Below are 14972 nucleotides of genomic sequence, written 5' to 3'. Positions count from 1 at the left end.
TGATATGGAAGGGGTGGAAGACCAATGATTGAATAGACAAACCCAATAAATGGTCCAGCATTTGCTGTTCTATTGTGTGTATCTACATGTTATTCCACAGTCAACGTAGATTTTATATATATGTCGAATATTTATAATATATTTAATAGATATACAGTCATAGTGTGAAATTGTGTACCTGCTCCACTTTTGCATGTATACTTTTTAACACAGCCCGTCCCTGCAAGAAGTTATCTTACAAGTCTGCCTAACTCCATTTCAAGATACTTAGTTGAATTTTTTATATATATGATTTATAGGTCCTCAGAGGACCACCTCGCACTCAAATGTGTTTCATAGTGCGGGGCTTTATGCACCCTTTCGTCACTGGACCTGTCTTTTAAATTGTGTATAACATACGTTTTTCAGTTATGATTAAAGTATAAAGTATACCCAAAGTACTTAGCTTTTTGACGCTAGTCGGGAGGGTGGAATCATAAATGTCCAACATGTTTCGCCCGTCTGTCTACCAGGGCTTTGTCAAGGCTCCCACTCCCGTTAAGTAACCACATTAACCAACCTGTGCGTCGCCGACGATTTCGATTTTACAAACCATGCATAACCAAGCGCGTTATACGCGTGAGCGCGTTGTACAACTTTTTTTTTTCATTCTGATCCGGCATTCCCCCTGCGAACTGGCATCCTCCTCCCCCACTCGCGTCACCCCCCCTCCCCCGCGATCCTACATCCCCCCCAGCACCGCAAAGACAACTCTTACCCGATTGGGCACCGGCACCAGCACCAATGCACAGGATGTGCCAGTGCCAGTGCCCGAAGATCCTCCCTCGTTGGGTTGGGCTGGGCTGGACGGTGCGAGAGAGATCCTCCTTCTTCTTGTGCCGGGCTGGACTAGGCTTTGAGCATTTGCGCATGCTCAAAGCCTTCTGGTCTCGCTCTCTCCGAATACGGTATACGCATGTGCGCGCTATATTAAAATTTTATTACATAAATTTATGTTCCCCGCGCGCTATACCCGTGTGCGCGTTTTACACGGGTGCGCGGTATATGAGTGAAAATACGGTACTGTCTTTCTTCTGCAGTTATCAAAGCGGTTTACACTACATTGACTAGTAAGTAGGTACTCTAAGTATTTTCCCTATCACAATCTAACTATAGTACTTGGAGCAATGGAAGGTTCAGCAACTTACCCACGGTCACAAGGAGTGGAAGTGGACTTGAACCCTCAACTTCAGGGTAATGAGGCAGCAGCTCTAACAACTAGGCCACTCCTGCACTCTTCTGAAGTTATACAGTTTATAGAATTATGCTTAGTGCCCATTCGCATAACTAACATTTAGGCACACCCGTTTAGGCCAATAAAAACCAGGCCTAAATACCTGCCCCAATTTGTGTGTGTATCAGGCGCATTTTATAACAGTGCACCTAACATTTAGGAATGCCTACGATCCGCCCATGCTCCTCCCCTGGCCATGCCCCAATCTTTAAGATTTTATGAGCACCACTTTATAGAATACATTTAGAAAACTGTGCGTGTACCTTCTAATTAGTGCCACTGAAACCATGTTACCTACAAAGGCAAGCCCACATTTACATGCATAGAAACTTTTCAGTACTGTTCTCCTTATTAGGACTACTCTGTTTTCTTGATTTAAAGCAACAAGAGTATATATGAATGTTTCTATCAGACAAGCGGAACATGGTACATGATATTTTACATACTTATAATATTCCAAAGCTTTCTACCTAACCAGAGGAAGAATGAATTTCTTCTGCTAATGGTGTGCTGCTGTGAAATTTTCTGCAACCACACTACTGCAAAATTTTATCAATAAACTCTGTTAATTCATTCCACTACTTTTCACTACAGCCTGCTCCTGTCTTCTAGCTCCTACCTGTCAAAAAAATTAAGATGTGAACCTTGAACTAAATCATAATTCTTAAAGGCGTGCACCTCATGTCACAGTTCTGGCAAGAGTTAAAAGAGGATAAAGGGCATGATACTTTAAAAGAAGATAAAGATTGAAAATCATGTGGGAGAACTCCAAATGCTGGGAGGAGGACGAAATCTCAAAGCTGGAGCCAAACTGAACTCTTACATTCACGTAAAATAAATACATCCCTTTAGAATGTGATTAGAGCAAGCAATGAGTATTTTATCTTAATGATCCTCGATAAGCTGAGGAATCAACGTTAACACTACAGGTAATTAGCAACATGAGGAGCTCCACCAGCATGGAAAGCCTAAATTTATGCAGTGGATGCGCTATGGTGAAAGGAGGTTTGGCTGAAGTGCTCCTGAATCATGCTGGATTTCACTGGTTGTAAAGGATAAAAGAAGATACCGGTTGAACTTTGGACCCACAGTGGGCAAAAAAGTCTAGTAAAATGTCTAGGGAGACAGTTTTGAAATTTGGCACTTGCACGTCCTGGCAAGATGTCCAAGTGCCAGTTTATGCCGTCTTATGGACGTCTTTGTTTTTTTGACATGATTTTGAGGATTTCCAGTAGTGGTATAGAGAAGAAGAGACCTTAAGCATACATTATGTAAAATGGAAAAACATCTATTTCTCAAATAAACACAATACTGTCTCATAATTCAAGAGTATATTTTATAAATTTACATAACCATTCCATTTTCTTAAAATTAAAATAATACCCAAGTGTTTAGGCACATAGGGTAACGTATTACACATACTTTCAATAAAGGAATGACTACTTTCAGGATGTCTGAATGATTTGTTAAGATGTAGATAAGAATCCATAGGCAGGCTACAGTGCATTTCTCTAACTATACACAGTACTCCTCGAAATTCACAGGAGTTCCGTTCCAGGAACCCCTGTGAATTTTGAAAAAACGCAAATACAGTTTTTAGGCAGGGGAGACAGGCGAGGGCAGCTGGAGAGGCAGGAGAGGCAGCCGGAGAGCCAGCGAGTGAAGGAAATCACTCGTTGTATGCTCCGACCGCCTCTTCCTATACTAAAGTCGGGCCATACCAATCAGGAACTGCTTTGACACGCAGCTCCTGATTGGTAAGGCCCGACTTTTGTACAGGAAGAGGCGGTCGGAGCATACAACGAGTGATTTCCATCACTCACCAGCGCTCCAAATGCCCTCTCCTGCCTGGTCATTCATGGTCGGAAAATACCGCGAATGACTGGGACTGCGAACCGCCGGCCGCAAATTCGCGGGGGAGCACTGTATACATTTTAACCCTTTCTCTTAAGAAACTACTAATTTTACAATTAAAACCTCTACACAGAAGCATCATTTCAATGACTAACGTTCAGTGATAACCAATCTGAAGGCAAGTTAAGTGTTACCTTCTGATACAGGGTGGTAGTCTTCTCCAGAGGTAGCAGAGCCATCCTTTGTGTGGACTCTCACAATAGAAACCTTTGATGCGTCTCCAAGACGAAGAATTGGAATTTTTAGGACCACCATCTTCCCAGGTTCTTCTGGTTCATTCACGCTAAATTTGGTCTCGCCAAAGCGAATAATGGCTTCTGTAATCACAGAATTGTATAAACCATCAAACTGTAAAAACTACACCAAATTTAAATTTAATATTATGTTCTGAGAAATATCGGTCTTACTGTCTGCATCGTCTTTGATCTTTATCAGAGTTTCATTCTGTTCACCAATGGATGCACCGAAAGGAGAGTCACTTCTTGGGCTACCGAGCACAAGACGCAGCTCCTCCTCTTCTTCATGAAAAGTGTCGTCCACCAGTACAAGGATGCATGGCTTCTCCGTCTCACCTGCAGTCAAAGAAGGTGGTTTTAAAGAGCACAGCTGTAGCAAGACCACCAGTAAAAAGTTGCAGATCTATAAGAATCCAGGGAAAACAACTCATTTTCCTAAAGGTACACTGTTTTTACCAATCTTCACGTAGATGAATAAAACAGTACACAACAAGATAATCTAGTGAAGGATCCACACAAAAATGCGTTGGGTCAAGTTTGCATCCTAATGCATAATTTATATAATCAATACCATCAGCAAGCATTGATACCCTCAGTTCAAATCATTTGGAGGGTGCAGTATTACATAAGAATTAAAACATCAGAATATCGAGAAATTAAAACTATAAAATAGAACCATCTTCCAAGTAAACCATTTATAAGTAAATAAGATACGGGAAAGATACATTTGTATATGTCACCTAGGTGGGGAAACAAAGGTTTAGGTCTACCCATTTAAAATTAAGAAAAATGTTTTGTAAAATGGCTCAGCAAATGCAAAGTGCTTTATAAAATTATTAATCCCTAAATCTAAAGTCTTGTGCGTCCCATTTTAAGATTAGGGCTCCTTTAACTAAGCGCGCGCTACAATATCTCATGCACAAAACGCTAACGCCTTCATAGAACTTGTGTTAGTGTTTTTTATTTAGCGCGTGGTTAGCGCACGCTAATCTTTAGCATGCGCTAAAAACGCTAGCGCACCTTAGTAAAAGAGGCCTTAATGTGCAAAACCTTCAGTTACATACACAACTTAACTAACTACTTAGCTGCTATTTGGCACTAACAACCAAATTTGGGTGATAACTGGTGTTAATTTGCAGTTATATGTACAACCATACTTTATCAGTATTCTATTACCATGGAGGGGCATAATAAAAAAAAAAAGTCTAAGTTCGTTTTGGACCTAGGGTGCTAGTTGCCCAAAATCGGCAGCGTCTAAAGTCCATTCTTGAAAAATACATCCAAACTATTTTTTTTATAAATCGTCTAACTATATGTCCAGCTGTTTGCTGCCAAGTTGTCTATCTTTATACTACATTCTCATCCAAAATTTTATCAAAGTCCCAAACGTCCAGAACAAGACCTTTTAGATGTAGGAGGGGCCAGCATTGTGATGGACTGACCACCTAGACATGGCAACAGAGTAGTGGGGCACCTTGCAGGATACTGCTGTGAACTTCATAAAAAGGGTCATGGCGAGCACGTCATGGTGAGCCCCCCAAAACACCCCCAAACCCACTGTACCCACCTATCTACAACCCAGTAGCCCTTATGGCTGCAGGTGCCACGTATATGGCAGCACAGTAGGGTATGGATTTTTTTTTTTGGTGGCTCATATTTTCCACCATGAATGCAGTGTTACAGTGGCTTATGGGCCTGGATCCTCCTCTCTATGGTTCAGCAGCCCCAGACTACTTAAGCCACCTCTGTGCAGCTCTACTAGGCTTTCCTATGCCAGGTGCTGTTGTTCCAGAGGCAGGTATGTACATTTTAATTCCAATTTTTATGGCGGTGCGAGGGGGTCAGTGATCACTGGGGGAGTGTGTGGGGGTCTGTACTTTGTCTCTGCAGTGGTTATCTGGTCACTTTGGATTGAAGCAAATATGCCTGATAGCATTGCCACATCTATTTGTGTAAACATATCTTCATGTAATGGATCAGGCATATAGTATATCAAGCATTTCTTGATAAATATCTATAATTTATTTTAGTCCTTCTGCTCTGAAATTTGTGTGTTTCTGCTTTATTTCCAGAACATCAATGCAAATAGTCCCAGAGGGTAATATAATGTTACAATACTAACAATCCCTCTATTCCAATTTAGAGTGGTGGGTAACAAGACTGTATTGCCAAAGAGATCCAATAACCCCTATATCTTACCCTAAAATATTTAAATTTTTAATAGATGTACCCTCAGTGCAAAAGTAATAGCTATTGGGGGACTCAGGAAATCCAGAGTTCCAGGCCATGTCTCAAGCCTCCTTAGCACCATCAAAGGCGTACATCTTGTGCTTTTAAATAATAACTGTGAACCCACTAATAAGTGTTTCTGTGATCAATATTTAAACATTACACAATTGAAATCCACTACACTAAATAGGTGCTCAAACCAGCGATTTCATAGTACTTATCTCAGGCACTCCTGAAGTTCATAACGTTCCTCAAGTTGGTAGCCCTCCCTGTAATATTCCTGGCGCATATTCACTGCCAGGTAGTATGGCTCAACTGTGCCCAGTTTCAGGATTATTCCCTTCTTAAGATATAGGGGTTATTGGACCTCTTTAGCAATACAGTCTTGTTACCCACCACTCTAAATTGGAATAGAGGGATTGTTAGTATTATTTCCAGAACATGGCAACTCGCATCAATGTACATTTTGATCTACTAGTTTAATGCAACAGTATTAGATTTAACTTAAAAAAAAAAAATTGTAGTGTCCAAAAAGAAAAGGATTCTGAACTCACCAGGAAGGAAAGTGATAATGGAACTGTCAGTATTTGGACGTTCCTCAAAGTCCATCATTACTTGTGCAGATGCTTGCCGAGTATAACATCGCACTGTGGATCTGTAGCCCACATCGCCGCTCCTGTACACCAGTGCAGTAATCTGGCCATCATTTTCATTACCTGTGTACACTGATTCCTTAAATTGTACCTTTGGTACTGGAAAGAATACAGACAGAAAGCCATTCACTAAGAATCTGTTTACCTCAAAGATTGCTACAACACAAAAGTATAACAAACATGGAAAACAGTCATCAAATCTATATATGGAATCTATTTAGTATAATGAATTTACAGCCCAGGTGTGTTTCTTCCGAGGTAGGCAATTTAAGATTTCATATTCAGAACAGATGGAGAATGGCAAGGTCTTGCGTTTGTTTTACAAGATCTAAGTTCCTTTCGCCAAATTCAGATCTAGAAATTTTTACACTCCAGTCACATCAAACATTTTCATCACTTCATTTTATTGGATTTTAATCCATCTTTACACGCCAAGTCATCTATCTTTATATTACATTCTCGTCCAAAATTTCATCCAAGTCCCAAATGCCCAGAACAAGAACTTTTAAATGTAGGAGGGGCCAGCATTGTGATGGACTGACCACCTAGACATGGCAACAGAGTAGTGGGGCACTTTGCAGGATACTGCTGTGAGCTTCAAAAAAAGGGTGCCACATAAACATCTCACCAGAACTCCCTTATAAGTTATGATGATCCCCCCAAAACCCACTATACCCACCTGTCCACAACCCCAATAGCCCTTATGGTTGCAGGTACCACCTATATGGCAGTACAGTTGGATTTCGGGGGGAAGGTTTGGTGGGCTCACATTTTCCACCATGAATGTAGTGGTTAGAGTGGCTTATTAGCCTCGGTCCTCCTCTCTATGGTTCCCCAGACTACTTAAGCCACCTCTGTGCAGCTCTACTAGGCTTTCCTATGCCAGGTGCTGATGTTCCAGAGGAAGGTATATACATTTTTATTCAGATTTTTAAGGCGGCGTGAGGGAGTCAGTTATCATTGGGGGAATGTGAGGGGGGGGGGGTCTGTACTTTGCCCCTGCAGTGGTTATATGGTCACTTTGGATTGAAGCAAATATGCCTGATAGCATTGTCACGTCTATTTGTGTAAACATATCTTCATGTGATGGTTCAGGCATACAGTTCAAGGAAGATTATAATAAAATATCTGAAGCTGAAGAAGATTCAACATGCTGATAGGTTTTTGAGCCCCTGCTACATTTCTGTCCTGGTCTCCGGCATATTTAATACTGGCCCTGACTTTGGAACGCCAAATAATAAAACTAGGGGAGTAGAAGACTACGAACCTAAAACTACACATTGAAACCTGTCCTTTAAAATGGAAGTTATCCAAGCACATAATCTCCCCCTGTTCCAAATGCTGAAACACATTTGAGCAGAATTGGATGGTGAAAGGTATCAATGGCACTACTGGGGCTCAATAAAACCAAGAGGGAATCAGGATGGGATATGTAAAAGCAGTAATTCCCAAACCTGGTCCTGGAGGTACCCCAGCCAGTCAGGTTTTCAGGATATCCACAATGAATAATCTTGAGAGAGATCTGCATACCAAAGAGGCAGTGCATGCAAATCTCTCTCATGAATATTCATTAAGGATATCCTGAAAACCAGGTTTGGGAATTACCGGGAAACACTGTGGTAAGGTCTATATGGTTTACTAAGGTGCGCTAGCATTTTTAGCGCACGCAGGAAATTACCACGCGCTACGCTTCTAGAACTTACACCATCTCAATGCTGGCGTTAAGGTCTAGCTCGCACGCTATTCCACACGTTAAAGCCCTAGCGCACCTTAGTAAAAGGAGCCCTGAATTGAAGAGAATATTTTATCATTCCTATTATTGCTTAAATTAAGTTTTCCTTGAAAGTACAGCTTTTCTCCATATAGTGTAGGATAAATGAATGCATCCTTTTGTTTTCTTTAAACTTTTGGAAATGATTTTTTTTCCTCATAAAATTATATTCATCTTCTTTTTCTTGTAATAAGAATGTATAAATTATTATTATTATTATTTTTTAAAGAGAATCACCCCCTTTATCTTATCTATTCCATAATTCATCTTTTACAGCCAACAGCGTTCTGTAGTAAAATCCTGCCAACGTCCAAAAAGACAAATTTGAAATAGGTTGAAAGTTCTCTAATCTCAACAGAACCAGAGAGATTTTTTTGTCAATTTAGGTTTCAAGCAAAGCAATTCAGATTGGCAGGATATAGTCCCTGGGAAAATGAATTAACTTAGGTCAACAAAGACTGCTATAATAATTCAGCCTCTAATTTCACTAGTGGTAACGGTTTTGAAGGACAAGGGTCATGAGCAATGTTCCCTCTAAGCTGAGCGCATGAGCGATCGCTCACTATTTTCATTGGCATCGCTCATAATTTTTCTCGTGTTGCTCACTAAAATACGCAGTGGGCGCGACTGGAATCAAGCGCGGGCGGAGGTGAGAGGAAGCGGCGGCTGCGGCTCATGCCAAGTGCCGTCGCGGCACTGCAAAAGGGGACGGAAGCGGCATGAATCCGGCGCTTGTCATTCTCGGGCAACACCGTGCCTGCCCGTCCTCCTCGGAGCCTTGTTTTTTTTCCATCCGCCGCTCCGCACTGCCGCCTGAAATGTTTTTTGAAGCTTCGGTCTGCCCTGCTCGCCTTAGTGTATTTTAAGTTGAAAGATGCAGCGGCGGCTCCTCTCAAGATCCCCGACTGCATCGGACTTCCGACGCAGGTGGGGATCGTGAGAGGAGCCGCTGCCACGTCTTTCAGCTTCAAAATACACTAAGGCAAGGCAAGGAGCAGGGCAGAAGAACAGCATGAACATACCAGTAAGGCTGGGGACTCGCGCATGCGCACTCCTGTGGCCACGGACCTACACCTCACAGAACACGCAGATAGGAGTGCGCATGCGCGCCTGCTCATAAATTTGTGGAGTATGTAACTTGTCGCTCATGCATATTTTTTTTTGCACACACCTCATCAATCCTTAGAGGGAACATTGGTCATGAGCAGAAGAAGAGGGGTGATACAGTCTAATCAGTGTAACAATAGAAACTAACTGAATATCAGTAAAAGAAGAAGTTGTCAAATGATGAATAATTATCACAGAACAATCAAGATTACTTCTCGGTTTAAAACTCTTCTAGTCTAGTTCTTTAGTCAAGTTTCCCCAGAGAGAGTCATATTTATGATGAGAGTTTATTAAGGGGGAGTTCATCAAGCAACGTTGGGACCTTTTCATGGGTGTTAGAACCTTAATGCACATTAAAGGAATTAAAAGAAAAAAAGATTAGTCTGGGATGAAGACATTAAAATATAGCCAATATCCAAAAACATGGGTGAGACAGAGAAATGCTGATTGAAAGAGAAATGGGGCAGCAGAACTTTCAACCTTTTTCATCAACAGCAACTGATGACAATAGGGCCGTAGAGAGGCATATGTGGCTGGTGTGGCCGCACAGGGCACAGCATGAACATCCATTTTAGAAACTGAAACCTTCAAATTAAGAACCGGTTAAAAGAAGGGACATGGACATCTGTTTGGCAGCAGAGAAACATCCATATTATAAAATTGGCCACCCAACACATCCGAGTGAAAGACAGCTTAGTGGTTAGAACAGCCTCCTACAGAAATTCAAGGGTTGCCAAATCAAGGCCCACAGCAGCTTTTGACATTTTTAATTTTAAATTATGAGCCCTCCAGGAACACGGAAAATAACTACTGTGACCTCCCTTACTCCATTCAGTGGGAGAACTGCTCAATCACAGCATCTTTCTATAACCTGAATGTGCCAAGTACTAGGTCTAAATACGGATGTTCATCTTTTTGAACATGGATATCCCTTCCCCTTCTGCATTCAGAACTGGGCATCTCTCTTTAAGATCCTACATAATCCCCACCCAAAACATGCCGAGACCACTCCCCTCGTCATGTAAATGCACTGTAGTGTTAGACAGCCATATCCTGCCTTTGTAAAATTGGGATTTGGAAACCCATGCAATATGGACATCTAAATGCCAGTTTTCAGATGTCCAAACAAAAGAATATAGCTTCTAAAATAACCACCATATTCATTTAAATACTGGTGCTGGTGTTTAAATTAAGATGATCACCACTGTTATTCAATATTGGCCCAATTATTATTAAGCTAGAAAAAATAAGCTCCCAAATATATCTACCTAGAGTTCATAAATCTTGATATAAATACCGTTTTGCCATGTCATTAATATCAGTGGCTCATGTGGCATATCTTCATGCAAAAATATTGAACTTACAGTCAGAGATAGAGTCATTGATAAAAACCGTGGCTTTGTTGGGCTCTCCAAGGACAGCATTCATCGGCATACGTAACACCAGTTCAAACTTCTCAGTCCCTTCCAATATTGGCTGTCCAAGATCGTCCAGGATAGTTACACGGAAGGTCTGCATGGTGACTCCAGGAGCAAAATCCAAATTACGGCTTATGCCAACATAGTCAATCCCCGCTAGAAAATGGAAGACAAGTACATATATTTAGCACCCGCCACTGAAGCAGAATATGCTGTATCATTCTCTAGGGCAGGAGAGGGACAACATTTATACACAGATATCACACAGCGGGCTGCACACAGAAAATTAATATATGCCGACAAAACTCAATCTGATAACTAGATTAATATAAATTATTACCAGAATGATCTGTTACCGTATACTTCTGTGATTAATATAGAGAATGACACGATGACACAATTCATCACCATTCCCATCCCCGCGGATAACCGTGGGAAACCATCTCCATGTCATTCTTTAAGGAGAGAAGGAAGAATCAGAGTATGAATGGGAACAACCACTCAAGTCTTGCATTGAAGAATGCTGGTGAAGAAGGACCAAGGTTGAGATACCGTATTTTCACCCATATACCGCGCACCCGTGTAAAACGCGCACACGGGTATAGCGCACGGGGAACACAAATTTATGTAAAAAAAATTTAATACAGCGCGCACACGCGTATACCGCGCATGCTAAAATCTCCTCCCGCCTACTCCGAACCGGCATCCTTCCCCCCGCTCGCTTACCCGCGTTTTACAACTTTTTTTTTCAATCCGATCCGGCATCCTCCCCCCCCCCCACTCGCATCACCCCCCCTCCCCCGCGATCCTACATCCCCCCCAGCACCGCAAATCATCTCTTACCCGATTGGGCACCGGCACCAGCACCAATGCACAGGACGTGCCAGTGCCAGTGCCCGAAGATCCTCCCTCGTTGGTTTGGGCTGGGCTGGGCGGTGCGGTGCGGGAAAGATCCTCCTTCTTCCTGCGCTGGGCTAGGCTTTGAGCATTTGCGCATGCTCAAAGCCTTCTGGTCTCGCTCTCTCCGGTTTGTAAAATCGTGTATAATGCGCGCGTTATATGCGTGAAAATACGGTAGATGCTAAAGAATGACAAGGGGATTGTTTACCCCTGTTGTCCATGGGGAGGGGAACGGTGATGAATTTTGTCATTCTCTATATTAGATCTCTATCCCTATTCTGAAAATAATTGCAAAATAGAGTACTTAAAATTGCCAAAAGCCAGGTTAATGAGGTTAGTACAGGACGTTTTCTGTGTATACTTCCCATGGTCTCGCAGGCTGCATAAAATTTAATGGCAAAGAACATTTATGCCAATATAAGAGTGCATATAACTATACAAAGGTAATGGCTATAAAATCGCTCTTAGCATCATTCATATCGTAACTTTTAGGCATACCCATTTAGGCCAAGGAAAACCTGTACCTAAGTTATGCATATTTTATATCAATGCCTACAGTCCACCCATGCTCCTCCCCTGGCCATGCACTTTCTAGAACGTACCTACCAAGCTCTGTGTGTAACTTCTAATTAGTGCCAATTAGAATCAATTATGAGGTGTTAATTGCCAATTATCAGCGCTGATTGATCTTATTACACAATTATTAACATGCAAATCAGCTTTTGCGCACCAACTTGCACGTGCAACTTATGGCACTATATACAGAATTTGGGGGCCAGTGCGCAGGAATGACCCGCATAAGGGTGTGCTAAGGCCAATTGTTACTGCAGCTGAGTAAGAGGACCCCTTAGTTTTATAACACACATGTAAAGGATAATTGTATAATATACCACCTAAGTTGGGAGGTCATGTAAACAGCTATTTTAAGGCTGTTTCTAAAAGACACACAGGCATCTTTGTGTTTTTATTCAATAGTCTCAGAAACCTAGAACAATTCTTAAAATAATGCAGCTGCGCACATTTATCCAACTGAGGTACGTGCATAATTACTTATTTTATAACCTATGCATGTACTCTGAGAATCTACCCATGCTCCACCTAAACTATGTCCTTGAACATGCCTACCTGCGGGTGACCTATAAGTACACGCCCTCTTGTCACTGTGCATAACCCGTAGGGAGATTTTATAAGAAGCCACTGATGTGCAATGAATCCTTAGCAAAACCACCATATTGCTTTTCTTGCTTGAATAATGACTCTATATGTAATTCCTTATAAAAAGACAGTTTAAGGCAGCATGCTAAGGACTTACTGAGTTTTATTTGGCATAAAATTTGAAACTAGGGCTTTTACAAAGGTGCACTAGCGTTTTTAGTGCACGCACCAGATTAGCATGCGCTATAGCGCACACTAGCTGAAAAACTACCACCTGCTCATGAAGAGGCGGTAGCGGCTAGTGCGCGCGCTATTCCGCGCTTTTAAGGCCCTAACGCACCTTTGTAAAAGGAGCCCTATATCAATCAGCTCACCTTCAGCAGATAATGATTCAGTTTTGCGTGATCGAACTGTAACAGTTGCAGTCTTGGAGAGATCGGTTCCCGTTCTCCAGACTCGAACTTCGATGAAGCCGGCGCTCTCATCAACAGAGTATTCAACATCTCCAAAGTAGAAAGCAGGCTCTGATAAAGGAAGAATACATTTTTCCTGTCAAAGTCAATACAAAATATATTTCTTTTTAGAGGTTTAATCATAAAGTTTTAGATTAGCTCTATAGAACACAAATACACAAGCTGGACACTGAATTTCTTTATACTGGGTTAAAATTACTTTATCTATTTTCAATTTAATTGGTATACTTTCATGTTATCAATAATTTACACCAATGTACAGTATATTGTTCATTGGTAAGGTTATTCACTATACTACAGTCAAAAGGGGTCAGGTTAGTAAACTGGCTCTATGTGTATGAGTTTGACCCCTAGCAGTAATACTACAAAATCACAGGACTGAAGGCATAAGGGGCAGGAGCGCCTGGGGAGTGTGGCGTAGTGTTTAGAGCAGTGGTCTCAAACTCAAACCCTTTGCAGGGCCACATTTTGGATTTGTAGGTACTTGGAGGGCCGCAGAAAAATAGTTAAGTTCTTATGAAAGAAATGACAATTTTGCATGAGGTAAAACTCTTTATAGTTTAATAAATCTTTCCTTTTGCCTAAGTCTTAATAATAATATTTTCATTTATAGCTAGAGACATATGATCAAGAAACTTTTATTTTACTTTTATTTTACTTTTGTGATTATGATAAACATACCGAGGGCCTCAAAATAGTACCTGGCGGGCCGCATGTGGCCCCCGGGCCACGAGTTTGAGACCACTGGTTTAGAGCCACAGCCTCAGCACCCTGAGGTTGTGGGTTCAAACCCCGTGCTGTTCCTTGTGACCCTGGGCAAGTCGCTTAATTTTTCATTGCCACAGGTACATTAAATAGACTGCGAGCCTGACAGAGAGGGACAGAGAGGGAAAATGCTTGATTTGTAACCTGTTCTGAGCTCCTTTGTGAGCACGGGCTAAAAAATTGAGAAAATAAAAATAAATAAATAGCGATGCACGAGGGATAGGCTTTGTAGGTCTAGGATAGGTTAAAACAAGGGGGCTCTTGGCAGAAGGAAAGGGGTGGCCTGAATGGGAAGGGATCTTTGTTGATGAGGGTGGGGTGAGCATAGGCATGACTATCAGAAGGAGAAAATATATAACACAACTGGTGAAGTTGAACTCAACCTGTGTTATTCATTTACTGCAGGAGTTAATATACTGGTTCCTGTAGTATATTAATCTGTGGAAAAATTAATGCTGGCTTTTACAAAGCTGCTGTAGAGGTTTCTCACATGGGCAGGCGAGGTAAATGCTCCAACGCTCATGGAATTGCTATGAGTGTCGGAGCATTCACCTCGCCGGCTACGGTAGAAGCCTCTACCACAGCTTTGTAAAAGAAGCCCTAAATATTTTTCTGCAGCTTAGTAAATAACCCTCTATCAAACAAACCTCTAAAAAAATGACTTCATTCCAACTCTTACCATTTTTTTTTTTAACTCTTCAAATGGATTAACTAGGACAATTCTCACGCCCATTGTATGGTGTGTGTCCAGAAAATTATAAGATTAATTTTTGTTCCTGGGCAGTAAGTGTAATTTCCTAATTGCTCATGCCTAAAAAGTATAGAAAATGTCTGTTATTTCCATCAAATCGTGCACTCAGCACTTGGTGCTCTACCCCCCTTTCCTGAACACAAAGACACTACACAAGCGTTTTCAACTAGTGTGGAATTTATTAGGCCGCAGCCATACAGCACTATTACATCACAACTGTCATCAACTGAGCAGAATAACCAATCAGGTATGACCACCACATGATCAGGTGCACAGCATATGCCTCTCCATCCTCTCTGAATGTGGGTTGCCATAACAGCTTCCCTT

The 14972-nt window shown here is 41.6% G+C and overlaps 1 protein-coding gene across 2 annotated transcripts in view; it reads right to left on the bottom strand.

The window, feature by feature from the left end:
* Positions 1–14972, bottom strand: part of FREM2 (FRAS1 related extracellular matrix 2) — a 277418-nt gene that overhangs the window by 49412 nt on the left and 213034 nt on the right. For both annotated transcript variants that reach the window (XM_033948675.1, XM_033948676.1), the window contains exons 7-11: positions 13031–13180; positions 10548–10757; positions 6207–6404; positions 3595–3759; positions 3322–3504 (exon numbers count right to left, since the gene is read on the bottom strand). In XM_033948675.1, the coding sequence (XP_033804566.1) occupies positions 3322–3504; positions 3595–3759; positions 6207–6404; positions 10548–10757; positions 13031–13180 (906 nt within the window). The remainder of the gene's footprint in view (positions 1–3321; positions 3505–3594; positions 3760–6206; positions 6405–10547; positions 10758–13030; positions 13181–14972) is intronic.

Source organism: Geotrypetes seraphini, chromosome 6, assembly GCF_902459505.1.
Source record: "Geotrypetes seraphini chromosome 6, aGeoSer1.1, whole genome shotgun sequence".
Lineage (NCBI taxonomy): Eukaryota > Metazoa > Chordata > Amphibia > Gymnophiona > Dermophiidae > Geotrypetes > Geotrypetes seraphini.
This window is presented reverse-complemented; position numbering and strand designations above follow the sequence as displayed.